The 22,158-nt window shown below is 50.0% G+C and overlaps 1 protein-coding gene and 1 pseudogene across 2 annotated transcripts; both read left to right on the forward strand.

Moving 5' to 3' along the window:
- The first annotated feature begins 711 nt into the window (after positions 1-711).
- Positions 712-6,802, forward strand: LOC147358838 (uncharacterized; annotated as a pseudogene). Its single transcript, XR_015141715.1, has 2 exons — positions 712-6,217; positions 6,449-6,802. The product of XR_015141715.1 is annotated as an uncharacterized LOC147358838 (transcript).
- A 2,741-nt stretch (positions 6,803-9,543) lies between these two features.
- LOC147358839 (macrophage-expressed gene 1 protein-like) lies at positions 9,544-11,805 on the forward strand. Its single transcript, XM_086338230.1, has one exon. It carries the CDS (start codon positions 9,544-9,546, stop codon positions 11,803-11,805), a length of 2,262 nt encoding a protein of 753 aa, XP_086194356.1.
- Positions 11,806-22,158: the final 10,353 nt, after the last annotated feature.

Raw genomic sequence — 22,158 nt, forward strand, 5'->3', positions numbered from 1 at the left:
TGAAATGTTCCCTTGGTATCTCTAATTTTCTTGAAGAGATTTCTAGTCTTTCCCATTCTGTTGTTTTCCTCTATTTCTTTGCATTAATCGCTGAGGAAGGCTTTCTTATCTCTTCTTGCTATTCTTTGGAACTCTGCATTCAGATGCTTATATCTTTTCTTTTCTCCTTTGCTTTTTGCTTCTCTTCTTTTCACAGCTTTTTGTAAGGCCTCCCTGGACAGCCATTTTGCTTTTTTGCATTTCTTTTCCATGGGGATGGTCTTGATCCCTGTCTCCTGTACAATGTCATGAACTTCCGTCCATAGTTCATCAGACACTCTATCTATCCGATCTAGTCCCTTAAATCTATTTCTCACTTCCACTGTATAATCATAAGGGATTTGATTTAGTTCATACCTGAATGGTCTAGTGGTTTTCCCTGCTTTCTTCAATTTCAGTCTGAATTTGGCAATAAGGAGTTCATGATCTGAGTCACAGCCAGCTCCCAGTCTTGTTTTCATTGACTGTATAGAGCTTCTCCATCTTTGGCTGCAAAGAATATAATCAATCTGATTTCTGTGTTGACCATCTGGTGATGTCCATGTGTAGAGTCTTCTCTTATGTTGTTGGAAGAGGGTGTTTGCTATGACCAGTGCATTTTCTTGGCAAAACTCTATTAGTCTTTGCCATGCTTCATTCTGTATTCCAAGGCCAAATTTGCCTGTTACTCTGGGTGTTTCTTGACTTCCTACTTTTGCTTTCCAGTCCCCTATAATGAAAAGGACATCTGTTTTGGGTGTTATTTCTAAAAGGTCTTGTAGGTCTTCACAGAACCGTTCAGCTTCTTCAGTGTTACTGGTTGGGGCATAGGCTTGGATTACTGTGATATTGAATGGTTTGCCTTGGAAACGAATTCTGTCATTTTTGAGATTGCATCCAAGTACTGCATTTCGGACTCTTTCATTGACTATGATGGCTACTCCATTTCTTCTAAGGGATTCCTGCCCGCAGTAGTAGATATAATGGTCATCTGAGTTAAATTCATCCATTCCAGTCCATTTGAGTTTGATGATTCCTAGAATGTCGACGTTCACTCTTGCCATCTCCTGTTTGACCACTTTCAATTTGCCTTGATTCATGGACCTGACATTCCAGGTTCCTATGCAATATTGCTCTTTACAGCATTGGACCTTGCTTCTATCACCAGTCACATCCACAGCTGGGCATTGTTTTTGCTTTGGCTCCATCCCTTCATTCTTTCTGGAGTTATAGCTCCACTGATCTCCAGTAGCATATTTGGCACCTACTGACCTAGGGGATTCTTCTTTCAGTATCCTATCATTTTGCCTTTTCATACTGTTCATGGGGTTCTCAAGGCAAGAATACTGAAGTGGTTCGCCATTCCCTTCTCCAGTGGACCACATTCTGTCAGACCTTTCCACGATGACCCGCCCATCTTGGGTGGCCCCACGGGCATGGCTTAGTTTCATTGAGTTAGACAGAGCTGTGGTCCTAGTGTGATTAGATTGACTAGTTTTCTGTGAGTATGGTTTCAGTGTGTCTGCCCTCTGATGCCCTCTTGCAACACCTACGGTCTTACTTGGGTTTCTCTTACCTTGAGCGTGGGGTATTTCTTCACAGCTGCTCCAGCAAAGCGCAGCCACTGCTCCTTACCTTGGAAGAGGGGTATCTCCTCACCCACCACCCCTCCTGACCTTGAACGTGGACTAGCTCCTCTAGGCCCTCCTGCACCCACGCAGCCACCATTATATACCATTAGTTGGTTGCTGCTGCTAAGTCGCTTCAGTCGTGTCCAAGTCTGTGCGACCCCATAGACGGCAGCCCAGTAGGCTCCCCCGTCCCTGGATTCTCCAGGCAAGAACACTGGAGTGGGTTGCCATTTCCTTCTCCAATGCATGAAAGTGAAAAGTGAAAGTGAAGTCGCTCAGTCGTGTCTGACTCTTTTCGACCCCATGGACTGCAGCGTACCAGGCTCCTCCGTCCATGGGATTTTCCAGGCAAGAGTACTGGAGTGGGTTGCCATTGCCTTCTCCACAGAATCTTCCCAACCCAGGGATTGAACCCAGATCTCTTGCATTGTGGGCAGATTCTTTACCATCTAAGCCACAGAGAAGCCCTAGAAATATGGTGTGATTAGCTTTTATGGGCGGGGCAATTTCACAGGCTAATGAGTGGGAACTTATTAGCCTGTTAGTCACTTAGTCGTGTCCCACTCTTTTCAACCCCATGGACTGCAGCCCACCAGGCTCCTCTGTCCATAGAATTCTCCAGGCAAGAATACTGGAGTGGATTGTCATTTCCTTCTCCAGGGGGTCTTCTCAACCCAGGGTTGAACTCAGGTCTCCTGAGCTGCAGGCAGAGTCTTTACCATCTGAGCCCCCAGGGACTAAGCACCATGCTCTGTCCCAAACCCTGCTCTGATGAACTTCAACTCCCCTGACTACTCCTTTATCTTTACTGCCTCCTTCTCTTTGACAAGCAGCACGATATTTTTCAAGCAGCAGGATTACTTGGCGTTTGTCCTTATTTAAAAAATATATACATATGTAATGCTGCAGTTAATAATACTGTGGTTCTATTGAAAGGAATTTCTTCCTTATTGGTGCCATTTAAGATCACATTCATCCTCATTCATTCTGTTCTGTTCTCAACTAACCATCTAGAGACACGTAGGGAGTGAAATGAGACCGAAATTAAACAGGACCCCGAGGCGCTTTCTTAGGTATAAAACTTCCTACTTGTCCCCAGTTTCTTATTTTAAAAAAGTAAATAAGAAAGAAAGGACTTTCTTAGTGGTCCAGTGGTCAGGAATCCACCTGCCACTCTAGGTGACACAGCTTTGATCCCTGGTCCAGGAAGATCCCACATGCCATGAGCACCCGAGCCTGTGTGCTGCTACTACCGAAACCCATGCACCCTAGCACCTAAGCTCTGCAACAGAAGGCACTGCAACTAGAGCAATCCCTGCTCCCCGCAACTAGAAGCCCGCAGGCAGCAGCGAAGACCAGCACAGCCAGAAGTAAAAGAAATAAATAATTTCAAATTTTATAAAGATTTTTAAAAACTAAAAAAAAATGTTTTTAATCTTCTAGGCTTTCCCCAAGTTCCAAAGAGCAGGCTCAAGCAGTTATTAGGCAGAGAATCACAGGACTCTGAGCTCCTCCTGAAGGGCTGTAGATAACAGTCTGATATGCATCTCTCAGTTACTCTCGTCCTCCCCCCAACTCTGCCTGCTGGAGGATGATGAACACTTGCAGACCACAAGGTTGCAGGCGCATAGATCCAGGCTGGTTGGAACCAGAAGGCAGAGATTCCTGAGATTCCTGTTACCACCCCCCCCCCCCCTCCACCAACCCATCAGAAGAAACTCATGCACTCTGAGGTCCTCACCCCAAATTTAGGCTTTGAAATGCTACCCCGGAAAACTCCGTGGGAGTGCGGGTCTTTTCAGTGTGAATTGCCTGTTCTCCTGGCCCAGCAACTTGGAACAACCCTTTCTGAGCTCCAGACTTGGGACTTCTGTGCTGGCTCAGTGGGTGAGCATCCTCCTGGCAATATGGGGACACAGGTTTGAGCCCTGATCCGACGATCCCACAAGCTTCAGAGTAACTAAGCCCATGTGCCACACTGTGGAGCCTGCACTAGAGCCCGAGAGTCACAGTGACGAGCCTGTGTGCAGCAGCCACTGAAGCCCGAGAACCTCCAGCCTGCGGTTCCCAACAAGAGCAGCCAGGCCACTGCAACGAAGGGCAGCACCAGCTCACTGCAGCCGGAGAAGGTCCGTACCAGGCAACAAAGACTCAGTGTAGCTGTGAAGAAATACTAAACAGATAAAAACGAAAACCTCTGATTCTTAGGGTCACAGCATCGCACACTGGAACTTGGGTCTGACCAGAAGATCCCTCCAGGCAGGGCCAATATTCAGCCTCCGGAGGTCGGCTTACAGCCAGTGAGCTCTCCTGGCTTCCCCTGCCATGAGCAGGGTGTTAGGAATTCAGACTGCCTCTCCTGCCCGTGTGCCAGGGTACCCCAAGTTCTAAGCTGGAATCCCCATGGCCCATGGCTGTGAGGCAGGGTGGGGAGTGGACTCAGCCTGCGAATCGAGACCTGGGGACTTAGATTGGTTCCTTTCCAAGTCTATCTCTGTGTGACCCCATTTTCCCTGCGAACCCCTTTCTCTGCAGTAAAATCAACATATGGCCCAGCACCAGACATGCAAAGATGTCTCTGTGCCTGGGTGCACGTGGCTGAAAAGATACATACCCAGCTGATAACAGTGCCTATTTATGGAAAGTAGAACTGGGCGAAGGAGGCGTTTTCATTTATCTAATCTCTTGACTCTTTTCATTTTCCATAAGAATCATTTCTTGTGATTTTTAAAAGTGAATGGGCTTTCCCTGATAGCTCAATTGGTAAAGAATCTGCCTGCAATGCAGGAGACCCGGGTTAGAGTCCTGGGTCGGGAAGATCCGTTGGAGAAGGGATAGGCTACCCACTCCAGTATTCTTGGGCTTCCCTGGTGGCTCAGATGGTAAAGAATCCTCCGCAGTGTGGGCAACTGGGGTTTGATCCCTGGGTTGGGACAATCCCCTGGAGAAGAGAAAGGCTACCCACTCCCGTATTCTGGCCTGGAAAATTCCAGGGACTGTATAGTCCATGGGGTCACAAAGAGTCAGACTACGACTGAGCACCTTTCACTTTTACTTAAAAGTGAATAGCTAGAAAAGTCCTATTTGTTCCTGTTTTACAGGAAGTCACATTTTTGTCTAAGGTCCCACAGGGCAATGGCATCTGACTCAAGACTGTCCTGCCTGTATCTTCCTTGCGCTGCCTTGGGACAACTGGGGGATGGCAGTGCTGGGCACCTGTAGACCCTTTTAACCCCCGAGTCTCAGCCAATGCTGCCCAGGCTGGTAAGAAAACATCCTCACAGTTTTCCTTGCTTTCCTCCTGCTGGCATCTGAGCCCCACTGGCAAGTGCTCAGCTACCATTCCACCGAAGCAGGTCTATCTTTTCTCGGCTCCACTGCTATCAAATGTAAGAGCTGTCACCCAGCATGGTAAATACCCAGCTTCTTTTGAATTTATGACATGAGGTGCTCGTTCCTAAGTCACAAGTCCAGAAAGTGGGAAAGCAGCCTGAGGACTTGTCCTTGTCACAGGAAGATACACTCAGAGCTGGGGGAGAGCTTTACTGCTTACTCTGAGAACAGTCTTCTCCCTAGCAAATCGTCCCTCCCAAATTATCTTATGATAAACCGGTGACACTTCTGGATCAAGAAACGCACACGTAAGCACACAAAGAGATGGGAGGGAACCCCATGGGGGTAGACGGGGCACTAGGCTTTGGATTCACACCAACTCAAAAACGCAGACCTTGAGCCAGCCCCTGAACTCATTCCACTGAGTGAACACCCTATTTTGTGCCAGAAAATGTGCTGGGCATCTTTCATCAGTGGCTAGAACCTGAACAGCTTTGTATCGCTTTCATCGTGGAGCAGACAAGGGAAGCAGACTCGGAGGAGAAAACCATACCAGTGAGAGCACCCAACTGATGAAATGACAGAGTCTGGGCTCTGACTCAGATCTCGGGAAGGTGAGGCTGGTATCCATTCCTCAGGGAAGGGAGTCTTGCACCTCCCACACAAGGTAGGGTGAATAAACCTCTGCTCCCAACACATCACTGCCAACAGGTGTAACTGGTAGGGACACTGGGTCAGGTGATTCCCTATGCCCTCCCCAAGAGCCTTCTTAGGACCAAAAGTCCTAGGAGAGACAAAAACCAAGAAGACCCCGAGAGGCAGCTGCAGCGCCGAGCGAGAGCTGGGTGGGCCCACGGCCGGGATCAGCACCATCGAGGTGGTGAAGCAGGAGGTCCAGGTTCCACAGCAGCAGGCTGGTGATTCAGGCCAGAGTGCTGAGCACCTCCAGAGGTGCACGAGAGAGGCAGGCCCAGGGCAGGGGGGTCTGAGGTGGCTTCCTTGAGCCTAGGATCCAGCTGGTTGAAGAGGAGCTGGACTGAGCTCAAGAGCGCCTGGCCCCTGCCCTGCAACAGCTGGAGGAAGCTGAGAGAGCTGTGGAGGAGATCGAGAGAGGTATGAAGGTATGAAAACCGAGCCTTAGAAGATGAAGAAAGAACTGGAACTCTGGGAAATCCAACTCAAAGATGCTAAGCACACTGCAGAAGAGGCAGACATGAAGTAGGAAGAGGTGGCTCATAAGCTTGGGATGCGAAGAACTGACTCCTTGGAAAAGACCGTGATGCTGGGAGAGATTGAAGGCAGGAGGAGAAGGGGACGACAGAGGATGAGATGGTTGGATGGCATCACTGACGCGATGGACATGAGTTTGAGTAAACTCCGGAAGTTGGTGATGGACAGGGAGGCCTGGCGTGCTGCAGTCCATGAGGTCTCAAGGAGTCGGAAACAACTGAGTGACTGAACTGAACTGAAGCTGGGGATTATTGGGGGAGACCTGGCATGCACAGAGGAGTGAGCTGAGCTGGCAGACTGCCACTGCCGAGAGATGGATGAGCGAATCAGACTGATGGAGCTGCACCTGAAGTGTCTGAGAGCTGCTGAAGAGAAGTACTCTCGAAAAGGAGACAAATATGAGGAAGAGATAGATTTCTACCTATAAACTCAAGGAGGCAGAGACAGGGGTTGAGTTTGCTGAGAGATCGGTAGCTGGGCTGGAAAAGAGAGTGGACGATTTGGAAGAGAAAGTGAAATGTAACCAAGAGGAGCACCTCTGTAAGCAAAGGATGCTGGAGCAGACGCTGCTCGACCTCAACGAGATGTAGAGCGCCCAGTCGCCCCCTGCCACTAGTGGTGCCTCCCTGGACCCCGACTCCACTGAGAACACTCTGTCCGAAGCTCACCTGCAAACTAGGGCTGATCTTTATTTAACTGGAAGTCTGCCTCAGGGACGGGGGAGCCTGGTGGGCTGCCGTCTATGGGGTCGCACAGAGTTGGACGCGACTGAAGCGACTTAGCAGCAGCAGCAGCTGCTGCTTCTCTCCTTTCACCACCTCTCCCATCCCCACCCCTGTGTCCCTTTCGCCAAACTATCTCTGCCTTTCCCCAGAGACCCCAGCTGAGCTGGAGGCGGAACACCTTTGGGGACAAAGTTTAAGGGAATGTGAGCACAGTTCGAGGTGTCTTTAAAAGCCTGCTGTGATGTACACATTTTGTAATTACCTTTTTCTGTTGTTGATGTAACAACCATTTGAAAAAATGTTCCAGACAATTCCATGGTTCTGAAGCAACAGTCTAACCCCTTTTTCAGTTTTGGAAGGTAACGTTTCGGCTTAATGCATATTGCCTTCTCCATCAGTTCAGTTCAGTTGCTCAGACGTGTCCAGCTCTTTGTGACCCCATGGACTGCAGCATGCCAGGCCTCCCTGTCCATCACCAACTCCTAGAGCTTACTCAAACTCACATCCATTGAGTCGATGATGCCATCCAACCATCTCATCCTCTGTCGTCCCCTTCTCCCCCTGCCTTCAATATTTCCCAGCATCAAGGTCTTTTCAAAGACCTTCTCCATAGCGGAAGGGAAAAGGTATGGGCCTGCCTTACTGAGAGCCTCACAGTCCAGAGAAAGTCTCCATTTGGGGAAACCTCATTGCTCTGGGAAAAGTACCCTGCAAACCACAAAGATGACTGCAGGAGGAGTTAGCAAAAAAAAAAAAAAAAAAAAGTGCTGTTCCAGGTTTCAGCTTTACGGTATCGTTGAAACTTTTTCTTCCTCTTTTTTCATCAGAAGTGACCCCACAAATTTAAGATGGTGAAACCTCTGAGACCAAATCCTTGTCCCAGCTCTACCTTGTTCCCAACCTGGGCTCACAGAATGGATCCTGTGGCCCTTATGTTGAGGCGAACACATTTTCTCTCCTGCCTCCTTGAAAGAAAGGAAAGTATGTTTTGCCACTGGTTTAGCCATAGGAAACTCTTCTCATCACCCTTTTCTGGGTCTGAAGCTGCTGTCTAAAAGTGCCATCTCGTTGTGCTTTGTACTGGTTACTGCTGGAGAAAGCGGGAAGAGCTTATGTACAAACCTGTTTTTAAATTTTATATTATTGTGGTACATTGCTTCTTTGGGGTTGGGGCACACGGGTGACCCCTCTGGCTGTGAGAGTGCTCTACAGTCTGTGGGCTGGCAGTGTGCTGATCTTTCAAAGTTTCTTTCCCTACCCAATCCCCCTTTTTGGGTGAGGTTCTAGTGAGGTCTGCTAGGTGAGTGTGCTGCAGCTTAATTGGCTTAAAACGTTCTCTCCTTTGGTGTGGTCTCTGTAGGGATCAATTGGGAGAAAAAACAAACAAACAAACAAACAAGAGTGTAGCTGTTCTGATACTGAAAATTGATAACATTGTTCTGAAATAAAGAAGGAGCTCCTCCCTGATGGCTCAGATGGTAAAGAACCTGCCTGCAATGCAGGAGACATGGGTTCGATCCCTTGGTTGGGAAGATCTCCTGGAGAAGGGAATGGCAACCCACTCCAGTGTTCTTGGCTGAGAAATCCCATGGACAGAGGAGCGTGGTGGGCTACAGTTTGTGGGGTCGCAAAGAGTTGGACACGACTGAGTGACTCTGCAGACACATTTCCCCTCCAAAAAAGAAGATCCTGACAGTGCGTAGGAAGAAGTAGCCCTAAACCAAGATCAGTGGATGGAAACTGTCCTTTGGCAGCAGATGGACCTGGGATTTTGGTACTTTATGTGACTTCTCTGGGGCCTATTTTCTAGCGTGTAAAAAGAGACTATCATGTGTGTTAGTCAGACTGTAGCCCGCCAGGCTTCTCTGTCCGTGGAATTCTCCAGGCGAGAATACCGCAGTGGACTGCCATGCCCATCTCCAGAGTAACTTCCCAACCCAGGGATCGAACACTAGTCTGCATTGCAGGCAGATTCTTTACCGTTTGAGCTACAGAGAGGTCAGAAAGGAAAAAGAGAGAGAGTTGAGAGTTTAAAATGGAGTCCATGGGGTCGAGAAGAGTCCGGCACGACTGAGCGACTTCACTTTCACTTTTCACTTTCATGCATTGGAGAAGGAAATGGCAACCCACTCCAGTGTTCTTGCCTGGAGAATCCCAGGGACGGGGGAGCCTGGTGGCTGCCGTCTATGGGGTCGCACAGAGTCGGACACGACTGAAGCGACTTAGCAGCAGCAGCAGCAGCAGCAGCAGCATATTTAGAGCAGCTCCCCCTCAGGGAGGGGGGCCCTAGAGAGCTCCTCGCAGATACAAGGGGAGGAGAGAAGTTCTTGAGTCCTGGACTGTTGGTGGGTCGTCAGGCCATTCCCTGGTCTAATCTACCCAGCTCTGACCTCAAGCCTGGAATCAGCTTCACGCGCCTCGGTGCTTCTGATAAGAGACCGCCTTGCTCCTCTGTTGGGAGGACTTCTGGGAGAGGCGCCTGGGAGGGGCCGCCAGCTTGGGGAGGGGCCTGAGCGGGGCTGAGTCCCTCCGGGCTTTGAGGCTGAGCCTATTTCAGCTCCAGGCCGGGGACGGTCCCCCTCAGCGACCTCGGGGTCCTGGAGGAGATGAGAGGCTGCAAGCTGCACCGGCGAAGCTCACCCCCGGCCCTTGGCCTGGGCCTGGTGCCCCTGCTGGTCCTGCTCTGGGCCGGGCCGGGCGGCAGGGCGGACGGGGGGCCTTGGGGCTTCCAAGGCTGCAAGCAGCAGCTGAACGTGTCTGTGCTGGGGGCGCTGCCCGGGGCCGGCTGGGACAACCTGCGCAACTTGGAGCTGGGGCTGGTGCTCGGGCGCGCCTACTCGCAGTGCCTGACCACCGAGGACGGCGAGTACCTCATCCCCGACGGCATGCTGGCGGTGCCGCGGCGCGAGACCGTGGTGCAGACCCGCGCTGACGTGATGGATAGCTGGGTAAACTACACCGACGCCTGGGCGGCCTCGGTCAACGCGGAGTTCTCCTTCCTCTCCTTCCTCAACGGCAAGTTCTCCGCGGAGTGCCAGAACGTCCGGAGGTACAGCCTGCAGTACCAGACGATCACCACCCGCGTGCAGCGGCGGCACAGCATCTACTCCGTGAGGGTCCGGGGGACCCCTGACTTCCACCCCGACTTCCGGCAGCGCCTGCTGACCCTCAGCGACCACCTGGAGAACAACCAGACCCGCGAGGCAGAGTACCTGGCGGAGATGCTCGTGTTCGCATACGGCACGCACGTCCTCACCGAGGTGGAGGTGGGGGCCACCCTGGTGCAGGAGGACCAGGTGAGTCGGGAGCTTGTGGGCAACGAGGACAAGGACAGGCTCAACGTCACCTTTGCCGCCTCCGTCTTGTTCGACCGGAAGGTCGGGGTGGGCGACGCGGTTTCCTGGGACAAGGAGAGCCAGCTGGTGCAGGCATACCAGCGGGGCACAGTGGCCTCCAAGATACACAGCCGTGGGGGGCCGCCCTTCTACGAGGGCCTCACCCTGCAGAAGTGGCAGGAGGGCGTCGCCAACCGGCTGGTGGCCATCGGCCGCTCGGGCCTGCCGCTGCCTGCGCTGCTGCAGCCCGAGGCACTGCCCGAGCTCCCGGCGCCCGCCGTGCGCCGCGTGGAGGCGGCCGTGAGCCGCGCCATTGGCCGCTACTACGAGGTCAACATGCACCCCGGGTGCGTGAAGCGCGGGGCCCCCAACTTCGACCCGCTGGCCAACGTGGATGACGGCTCGTGCACCGACGGCCAGCACGCCAACTTCAGCTTCGGGGGCGTCTTCCAGGAGTGCGAGGCGATCACGGGCCCCGAGGGCGGCCGCCTGTGCAAGCCCTACACCATCTTGAACCCGCTCACCGGCCGGACCTCTTGCCCGGCCAACTACACGGCCAGCCTGCTGAGCAGCGAGGTCAAGGTGTGGAGCGAGAGGAGCTACCAGTGCTGGCCGCAGTGCCAGAGCTGCTGGCTGATCTTCACTTGCTGCCACAGGATGTGTGGCAACTTGGAGATCCAGCGCGTCGTGCGCGTCAATGCGTCCTGGTGCGCGCCCTCGGGGGCCACCCCGACAGCCGCGCCCGGCCTCCTCTTCGGAGGCCTCTATAGCCCCGGCCGCCCCAACCCCCGCACCGGAGCCCAGGCCTGCCCCTCGTCCTTCTTCCCGCTGACCCTCCTGGGTGATCTCAAGGTGTGCGTCAGCAGTGACTGGGAGCTGGGCGTGGCCCACGCGGTCCCCTTCGGGGGTTTCTTCAGCTGCCAGGTGGGCAACCCCTTGGCGGCCCAGGCAAGGGGCCAGGGCTCCGAATTCCTGAAGGAAGTCTTTAACCTGAGCGTCACCATGGACCACCCCATGACCTGCCCTGCGGGCTACAGCCAACACCCGGCTTACCTCAGCAGTGGCTGCCAGATCCTTTACTGCCTCCGGGCCGGGTTCCTCTTGAACCCGCAGCAGCTCATGATCCGGCTGCCGCCCTTTGCGGCCCGCCCCAGCCTGCTGGGCAACAGCAGTGGCCTCGGGGTCTCAGTCCTGGTGGACGCCAGCGGGCAGCGGGCCTGGGTGAAGCTGCAGGGCTCCAGCCGCTGGCGGCAGGCCGATATCCACGACCCATCCGTGGCAGCCCAGCTCCGGGATCAGGGAGGGTCCCAGCCCAGTGCTGGGGCCGTCGTGGGCGCCTGCCTGGGGGCCGTCCTGGGCGTGGTGGCTCTGGCTCTGGGGGTAACCTGGGGCTTCAGGCGCTACCAGAAGCGGGGTTACAGGAGGCTGCCGGAGGGAATCCTGGCCGAGGAGCAGACAGTCTATGGGACCGCAGAGACTGCTGAGAGCCCAGCTCCGTCTGACTGCTCAGAGAATGCCAGCAATTCTGTCTAGACTTGGACCAAAGGGCAGCGTCCTTCGTCCCTGGTCAGAGCTTCGGTCCACTCTGTTTCTCCCACTGCCTGGGTAACCAGATGTACGATACCTACTCGTAGAATGGGCCCCCTTTCTCAAGGTACAGAGACTAAACTGTACTTTCTCAAGTCGTGCCCCAAATCACCTAATACAAGCTCAATTCCTGGAACAATCTCTTTCCCTAAAGTCCTCTTGTTGAGAGCAACGCCCCCCCCCCCCCCCCCCATTCTTCTTGCCGTATTCTTATGTTGGGTACTTTCTTTGTTGCAAAGAGCCAATAAATCCAACTTTGTTCAAATACAGGTGTGTTCCTGGTGTTCTTTGGCGGGGGATGGGATGGGGTAGGAGGGGAAGCAAGGGAGAAGGTAGAATCAGTAATGACCCCAGGATATATGATATAGCTTTGTGTTAGATTTTTTTTTTTTTGTAATTGTTATAAAATTCATTTTGTCCATTCATTTTCCCAGAATCATTGCCTTGAACCCCAAAAGTTCCCTCTTGGACTCGTTTTAAGTCAGGTCTGTTTGTTTTCCAAATAGGGCCTGACCTACTTGTGGATGATGGAATGAATTAGGGTTTTTTTTTTTTATCACATTTTTTAAGCAATTTTTTAAATGACAGAAAACACAGTATATTGCATGAAACAGCTATAATGGTTATTTTGTGTAATAAGTTAATCACATAAAATTGCCCAAATCCAACCATTCTGCCTCACCCTAAAGTGGCAGGTATACACACACACATATATATGTGATCACAATGTAAAATATGATACAAGCGATGATCACACTCCAAAGACTTGAAACCCATGGGAGAGCTCTTCCATTTCATCCTCCATTCTGTGAGACTCAGCTTTGGAGAACTAAGAGTCCTCACCCATGGTGGAAAAGGTCTCCCTTTGCATATTCTATTTATCTCCAGTACACCAGAGTAAACGTCATTCTTTAATCCAAGACAAGTCTCTTGGGGCCAGTGTTCCATTTGTAATGTTCTTGCAACAAAAGCCTCATCACGATTTAAGCCCAGAGTGTGGGTGGGTCGGTAGTTGTCACAAGGACAAACTCAGAGTGTCCCATTAAACCCTAGGACCTGCAGGACCAAGTCCAGATGATTCCCTCATGTGGAATTTTAGAGCCAAATCCGAAGGCACTTGGACAGACCCTAGGTAACAGCAAGTGTTGCCCCCCTAGGGTGGACAAGACCTGTATTTCCATGGCCTGAGTGACCTAGGTGAGTCATTTTACTTCTTGCTGTTTCACCAACTCTAGCTACACAGTGCACTGTATTCCAGGGTCCTGATGGGGTGGTATTGGTGCAAAGTCTGAGTCCTGAGAGGGCAGACAATAGAAATCCAAGTGATTCTGGGATATTTGAGCTATTTCTCCTGGTCCGATATGTGCATGTTGGAGTAGGCTGTCAGCTAAGAACTGACTGACCAGTGGCTCTCCTGAGCTTTCTCCAGATTTGTGGTTATTACCATTTATAGAGGCTTTCTTTACATGAAAGTTACCTTTATGATAGCATCTTACTTCATCTTCACAAACCTTAAGTAGGTAAGTAGTTCTCATTATATGAGTGAGGAAACTGAGGTTCAGATGTTGACCTGCCCAAAGTTACATGACTCAAATATTAAGAACAGTAATTGTGGGACATTTCTGGCTGCCCAGAGGTTAAGACTCTATGCCACCAATGCAGGAGGCATGGGGTCAATCCCTTGTCGGGAAACTAAGATCCCACATGCCTTGTAGCATGGTCTGAAAATTAAAGAAAAGAAGAAGAAAAAAAATGTCTTGTGCCTTCCGAATATTTAGAATTTGCCCTTTGGAAAGATTATTTCATTTAATTATTTGCTGAGGACCACAATAAATCCACGGGCTTGATCTGGGGCAGATATGCATCTCTGGAAATTCCCTGTACCTCAGTTTGGTCTTCTATTAAACGTAGATAGCATGTTAAATTCTCAGGTTACTTGAGAAGATTAAATTAGCTAATGGATGCAAAGTCCCTTGAAATAGCTTGCTGTTATTTTTCAGTAGCTCAGTTGTGTCTGACTCTTTGCAACCCCATGGACTTCAGCACTCCAGGTATCCCTGTCCATCACCAACTCCTGAAGCTTACTCAGACTCATGTCCATGGAGTCGGTGATGCCATCCAACCATCTCATCCTCTGTTGTCCCCTTCTCCTCCCTTTCCCAGCATCAGGGTCTTTTCCAGTAAGTCGGTTCTTCACATCAGGTGGCCAACATTAAATAGCCTGGCCTTTCTCAATCTGGAACTGTTAACACCAGCATTATGGGGTCTGACTTGCCACTGCTTTAAGAGTGGCATTCCAGAATCAAATCAGACAAACTGGGTTTGAGTCCCAGCACAGCTGCTTCCTACCGTGACTATGAGAAGATGGTCTCGCCTCTCTGAGAACTAGTCTCAGCTGGTAAATGGGGATGACTGTAGACTGATGTCATACGTTCTTACGAGGATTACATGAGAAATGCGTGGAAGTCCCCTGGTACGGGGCCTCTCATCTGGCAGCTCCCAGTGAGCTGTCTCATCATGAGGCCTCAGGACACAAAGGTGTGTGTTTGGGGCTCAGTTGAGTGGGTAAGACACCTACAAAACACAGATCACCTGCAGTAACAATGTCATAGAGCTTCAGACGAAACATTATGGGAAAGCGAGTTAGGGCCAAAAATTCTAGCTGGTGGGGAGGCACTCATAGGAATTCTGGCATGGGACTGGACTCTTGGGTCAGCTTGGCATATTTTCAGGTTAGTTCTGTTCTACTGGCCTGGGAGGATCCTTTCAACAGAAACTGAACTCCCATTTCTGATGGTCTCAATTCATTTCCTGCAACCGTCCTCCAGGCTTCAAAAACAGCTCTCTCCAAGCAGGGCGGGGGTTGGGGTGTAATAAAAGGATTTGGTGTGGAATAAATAGGAAGGGGGCAAGAGGGACCGCCCTTTAAGACTGACTATGTGATGACCATCCAAATCTGGACCCTTGAGGAGACCAAAAAGAAGCATGATAAATAATACACAAAGGTGAAACTGTTAGTCTGGTCCAGCTCTTTGTGACCCCATGGACTGTAGCCCATCAGCCTCCTCTGTCCATGGAATTCTCCAGGCCAGAATACTGGAGTGGGTGGCCATTGCCTTCTTCCAGGGATCTTCCTGACCCAGGGATCGAACCCGAGTCTCCTGCATTGCAGGCAGATGCTTTACCACTTGAGCCACCAGGGAAGCCCTAGGGCCTGTTAAGTGAAAGATGTGTCACTCTACATTTTTGAAAATTATTTGTTGATTTTGTTTTTGGCTGCACTGGGTCTTCACTGGGCTTGGGCTTTCCCTAGTTATGCTGAGCAGGGCCTACTCTAGCCGCGGTGTGGGGGCGTCTCGCTGAAATGACATTCGTGGAGGAGGGCTCCAGGCCCTCCGGCTTCAGTCGTGGGCACAGGCTCAGCTGCCCCACAGCCTGCGGCATCGTCCTGCACCAGGGGGCGAGCCTGCGTCCCCTGTGGGGGCAGGTGGACGCCCAAGCCCTGGGCCAGCTGGGAAGTCCTCACTCGGCTTTTGGAGGTGGGCCGGAGAAGGCAATGGCACCCCACTCCAGTACTCTTGCCTGGAAAATCCCATGGATGGAGGAGCTGGTGGGCTACAGTCCATGGGGTCACCAAGAGTTGGGCACGACTGAGCGACTTCACTTTCACTTTTCACTCTCATGCATTGGAGAAGGAAATGACAACCCACTCCAGTGTTCTTGCCTGGAGAATCCCAGGGACAGGGGAGCCTGGTGGGCTGCCGTCTATGGGGTCGCACAGAGTCGGACACGACTGAAGCGACTTAGCAGCAGCAGCAGTATCAGCGGGCACAGGGCGGCTCTGTCACCCTGAGCCTCTCCCCGTGTCGCACGCTCTCTCTGCTGCACACGCTGACTTCCACGGCATGTCCAGTGATGACAGATGAAATCCTGCTCATCAATCCAGACTGGGTTCAGGGCCCAAGAGCCCAGGCTCTGCAACAAGAGAAGCCACCAGGCTGAGAAGCCCGTGCGCTGCAACCAGTCAGCAGCCCCTGCTCACAGCAGCTCGAGAACGCCCGTGGGTGGCAGCAGAGATCCAGCACAGCCAAAAGTGAATAAAAGAAGAAAAGAAGGACTAGGGCCAAGGTCACCTCCCTGAGGACGCAGGAGAGTGCATGTCTGCTTGCCCTCTCTCCCCCACCCCACATCGCCGTCTCATCAGGTAGTCGCTCAGTCGTGTCCGACTCTCTGCCACCCCATGGTCCTCCAGGCTCCTCTGTCCATGGGATTCTCCAGGCAAGAACACTGGAGTGGGTTGCCAGTTCCTTCTCCAGGGGATCTTCCCGGCCCAGGGATCGAACCCATGTCTCCCACATTGCAGGGAGATTCCTTACCATCTGAGCCACCAGGGAAGCCACACATTCCTTCCATCTCCCAGGAAGAATTTGTCTCCTACTCCTCCTAACCTCTTTAGCATGTAATTGTGAGCCTGTCCCTTGGTATGAGTTCTTCATCTAACCTGATCAGGAGCTCCCTGAATCGGGGAAGGGAAGGTGCTGTGCTCATTGGACTTATTTCCAGAGCTCAGTGTCAGACAGAACATGCATTAGTTGCTCTACAAGTTTGCTGGATGAAAGAAAACCAGAAGAGATCTTGGGAGGCCCCAGGTGATAAGCCTCAACCATCAAATCCTTTTAGGTTCCTTGCCCTTCTGGGATACTTACATGTATTAAGTCATGAATGAGTGAGTTTTAAGCCTCATTTTGCCCAGTGTAAGTGCTTGAGTAAATACAATGATCAATATAACTCAGTTTTCACTGACTCAAGATATTCAAGGCAGATAGACAAAAAACAAAAAAACATGGGGAGGGGGAAGTGCTGGCCGGGGGGCCCCGAGTCTCCAGGTTCCTTTCAGAACTCTGAGGAGCAGGGTGGAGGGGCTGCTGAAACTCCATCCCAGCCGAACACAGAACGCAGACCAACGGACCACGTGCTGCCCGGGAGGCGCTCTTGGACATCACGCAGCGCCTCCTCCTGAAAGAGGCTTCTCTGGGACACTGGGTGCTTGCGATCTCATGGTAAGTCCCGCAGAACAAAGAGGCCTCTCTCCTTATTTTGACCTTCAGAGAGCTTCAAGCCAAATTTGGCCCTGTCTACAGCATTCTTGTTACTAAACTCCATCTTAGCTCTAATTTTTCTGCATTTTTATTTCCTCTTAACTCATTTTTTTCAAATTTTATAAGATTTATTTTTTATTTACATAAAAAAACCATATGTTATTTTAAAATATAAAGAAATGGATAACAGCTGAGCAGTCACAAGGGTGAACCTGGTCAATTCTGAGCCCCAGCTTCCACGCCCACTCTTTATCTCAGCCACAATCTCACCACCTGGAGCTTTAGGCTTGGTCTGACTCATCTTGTACTGACTGACTTGTACTGTACTGACTCCATAGAGATGGACTGTTGTAAATCAGATAGCTTCTGGTTATCTCAAGGAGTTCCTGAAAATTTGACAATGAAGACTAATTTTAAATTTAATTGTAAAGCTATGATGTTTTTTAAACAGCTTAGAGGAGCAAAAAAAGTCTGTGTTTGTTGTAAAAAGAATGTTGCAGCATTGAAAGTCTGAGAATCATTAAATTCAGTCATTCAGTCACTCAGTTGTGTCTGACTCTTTTGTGACCCCATGGACTGCAGCACGCCAGGCCTTCCTGTCCATCACCAACTCCCAGAGTTTACCTAGACTCATGTCTTTTGAGTCAGTGACACCATCCAACCATCTCATCCTCCGTCGTCCCCTTCTCCTCCTGCCTTCAATCTTTCCCAGCATCAGGGCCTTTTCCAGTGAGTCAGTTCTTTGCATCAGGTGGCCAAAGTATTGGAGCTTCAGCTTCAGCATCAGTCCTTCCAATGAATATTCAGGACTGATTTCCTTTAGGATGGACTGGTTGGATCTCCTTGCAGTCCAAGGGACTCTCAAGAGTCTTCTTCAACACCACAGTTTAGAAGCATCAATTATTTGGCACTCAGCTTCTTTATGGGCCAACTCTCACATCCATACATGACTACTGGAAAAACCATAAGCCTTGACTAGATGGACCTTTGTTGGCAAAGTAATGTCTGCTTTTTAATATGCTATCTAGGTTGGTCATAGCTTTTCTTCAAAGCAGCAAGAGTCTTTTAATTTCATGGCTGCAGTCACCATCTGCAGTAATTTTGGAACCCAAGAAAATAAAGTCTGTCACTGTTTCCACTGTTTCCCCATCTATTTGCCATGAAGTGATGGGACCGGATGCTATGATCTTAGTTTTCTGAATGTTGAGTTTTAAGCTAGCTTTTCCACTCTCCTCTTTCACTTTCATCAAGAGGCTCTTTAGTTCCTCTTCATTTTCTGCCATAAGGGTGGTGTCATCTGCATATCTGAGGTTATAGGCAATCATTACGTTATAGGCAAACATATCAGCAAAATGTTGGGAGCTCAAAAATCAGACTGGATTTTAAGGAATCTTTGCTGCGCTTCATGGTTTGGAGAATCCAGAGAAGAGAAGCCAGTGTGTGTGTTGGTCACTCAGTTGTTTCCAACTCTTTGTGACCCCATGAACATCCCCATGGGGTTCTTCAGCTAAGAGTACTGGGGTGGGTTGCCATGACCTTCTCCTGGGGATCTTCCTGACCCAGGGATAGAACCTGGGTCTCCTGAATTCCAGGCAGATTGTTTACTATGAGAGGCATTAGGGTAGGGAGAGTAGCAGGTAAGGAAGATGTGGAAGAATTTTCCACTCTTTATTTAAATCATTGCTGCATTCATTCTTAAGGTGCTTCTAAGGTGGATGACACTTTACCAAGTGAGGAAGATGAAAACCACTGAAGAAAATATAGGAAAGAAATCATTGCAACTTGAGTAGGGAAAAGATTTTTCCATGGGATACCAAAAGCACCGTTCATAAAAGCACAAATTAATAAGTTGACTTTGAAGGAAACCAGAATGTTATCCCAAATAGGCTCTTTGACATAATTATTTTGAATTAAATTCAATTACTGACTCATTTGAAAAGACCCTGATGCTGGGAAAGATTGAAGGCAGGAGAAGGGGATGACAGAGGATGAGATGGTTGGATGGCATCAGTGACTTAATGGATATGAGTTTGGTAAACTCCGGGCATTGGTGATGGACAGGGAGGCCTGGAGTACTGCAGTCCATGGGGTTGCAAAGAGTCAGACACAACTGAGCGATTGGACTGAACTGAACTGAAGAAGCAGCACACAGAAATTGTGTGTGTTGGTCACTTAGTCGTGTCCAACTCTTTGTGACGCCATGGATTGTAGCCCACCAGGCTCCTGTGTCTATGGGATTCTCCAGGTAAGAATACTGGAGTGGGTTGCCATTTCCTTCTCCAGAGGATCTTTCTGACCCACGTATCGAACCCAGATTTCCTGCACTCAGGCAGATTCTTTACCATCTGAGCTATAGGGAAGTCCCAGCAAACAGAAAAGCTCCTCTTTTTCTGCCTAAAGGCGGAATATAAATTCTACTTTTTCCAAGCCAGATTCTTATCAGCCCAGAGGAATCTGCAAACAAACTTTGCCCCATAATTTTCCTCCCGTATATTTAACTTCTCATATTTTGCCCTCCTTGGAAGCCTAACTTCCTTCACCCTGTCATTTCTCTACAAATTTGTTATTCTTGGTGAAGACACTATGTACTTCAGAGTCCCAGGGCACCGTTTTGAGTTACTTTTGGTTTAGGTCTCTCCTGAATGATGTGCACTTCATGTTTTACTAAACTGTATGTTTTTCTCTTTTGGGGTTAGCATTCTGGTTTCCTTCAAAGTCAACTTATTAATTTGTGCTTTTATGAATGGTGCTTTTGGTATCCCATGGAAAAATCTTTCCCCTACGCAAGTTGCAATGATTTCTTTCCTATATTTCCTTCAGTGGTTTTCATCTTCCTCACTTGGTAAAGTGTCATCCACCTTAGAAGCACCTTAAGAATGACTACAGCAATGATTTAAAATACCAAACGTCTGGTTCTCAAGAAATGGCTTGTTAGCTCTTCATGTAGAGCACAGACTGTCCAATGGTTGCCAAGAGGTCCTGATACCTTCAGCACTACAGTCAGTAACTGGGGACTGAGTTTGCCGGACGCACGCTCCTCATCATGGTCCACAGTGGGTTCAGATTATGCATTCTGTCACCATGCTACCGTCATCTCTGTGTCCTAGTCACTCCAGGGAAACTCAGTCTTTCCCGCCCCCTTTCAAGTTTGGGTTTTATGTATTTATTTTAATTGGAGGATAATTGCTTTACAATCGTGTATTGGTTTCTGCTGTACAACAACGCAGACCAGCTATATGTGTACACACATTCCCTGCCTCTTGAGCCCCCCTCCATGCCTCCATTCCTCCCCTCCGGTCATCACAGGGCTCAGAGCTGAGCTCCCTGTGCTGAACAGCGGCGTCCCACCAGCTGCCCGCTTTGCGCGGCCGTGCGGATGTGCCAGTGCGTCTCTCTTCGTTTGCCCCGCCGCCGCCTTCGTCCACTGCGTCCACAAGCCTGTTTTCTCGGCCTGTGTCTCCGTTCTTGCCCTGCAAACAGGCTCGCCAGTACCGTGTTGCTGATTCCATACGCAGGCATCACTACACTGTGTTTATCTTTCTCTTCCTGACTCACTTCACTTTGTTCAGCACAGCCCCTTTCCTCTGTTCTCTAACATTGTAAGTTAAGAATCGCATGAGAACTTCCGGCGTGTAGCAGGCTTCCTGGTATTCGAGGTTGCAGAGCAAACATCAAGAGGGCGACCGAGAGCCACCTCTTAGGCACGTCTGTGACACCTGCACACCGGTGCGCCTTACTCACGGGCTCCTGTTTCCCGCATCGTGTCCCTTCCACGCTTTCACCCTGCTGGGTGTGCGGGTAGAGCCCCAAGGCCTTCTGCCCCTGCTGTGCCCGGGAAGCTGGCCCTTGTGTGTACTAACTCAAGTTAGGTCCTGTCACTTTGCCATTTCTTAAAGAAAAGAAAAGAAAAGGATTTGCAGAGACCCCGCAGTTTCTCCTATATATTTTCTCCTCTTGAAACAGCAATTATAGTTTAAGGAGGGGGGGATTTTCCATCTGTTAAATGTCTTTTTATGTTTGCATTTATTTCAAGTGAAAACATACTTTATTGCAGCATCGTTGACTTGCAATACTTACATTAGCTTCAGGTGTACTACATAGAGGTCCAAAGTTTTGGTAGCTTGTCCTCCATTTAAAGCAGTTACAGAAGAATGGCCACATCCCCTTTGCTGAACAACACGTCCCTTCTTTTGCACACCATAGTTTGTAACTCCTAACTCCCTACCCCATCCTTCCCCCTTTCCTCATTCCTGTGGGTAACCACCAGTTTGTTCTCTGTATCTGTGACCCGTTTCTGTTTGGTTATATCTGCTCCCTTTGTTTTATGTTTACTGCTGCTGCTAAGTCACTTCAGTCGTGTCCGACTCTGTGTGACCCCATAGACGGCAGCCCACCAGGCTTCCCCGTCCCTGGGATTCTCCAGGCAAGAACACTGGAGTGGGTTGCCATTTCCTTCTTCAATGCATGAAAGTGAAAAGTGAAAGTGAAGTCGCTCAGTCGTGTCCGACTCTAGTGACCCCATGGACTGCAGCCCACCAGGCTGCTCCATCCACAGGATTTGCCAGGCAAGAGTTCTGGAGTGGGGAGCCGTCGCCTTCTCATCACCTTCTCTTTTACATTTAGGCTCCACATATAAGTGATTACACACAGCATTTGTCTGTCTCTGTCTGACTTATTTCACTAAGCACAATACCCTCCAATTCCTTCATTTTATTCTTTACGTCTTTTTTTTTTTTTTTTTTTCGTTTTTGGATGTGGACCACTTTAAAAGGGTTTTTATTAATTTCTTACAATATTGCTCCTGTTTTGAGTTTTTTTTTTTTTTTTTTTTTTGGCCCAGAGGCACGTGACATCTTAGCTCCCTAACCAGGGATCTAACCTGCACTCCCAGCATTGGAAAAAGAGATTCCAACTACTGAACGCCAGCAAGGTGCCTCCATCCGTGTAACTAGCAAGATCCCTCTGTTTATGGCTAAATATTGCTCCACTTCTGCTGCACTCTTATTAAGGTTGTTGCCTATTGTACTACCACACCGTGAGCTCCTTGAGGTCAACAAGCTGTCCTATTCTTCTGGGTTTTCCTTCGCTTCCTGCGGAGCCACACCACCAGCAACTAACACACCGAGCAGAAATATGCAAGGAGAAGGTGCTTAGCAACAAAGGAGCAGGTGGTGGAGAGGAAGGAAGCCCATCCTCCAAA

Source organism: Bos grunniens, chromosome 15, assembly GCF_055505025.1.
Source record: "Bos grunniens cultivar Pamir isolate PY7600 chromosome 15, Bosgru_T2T1.0, whole genome shotgun sequence".
NCBI classification, from domain to species: domain Eukaryota; kingdom Metazoa; phylum Chordata; class Mammalia; order Artiodactyla; family Bovidae; genus Bos; species Bos grunniens.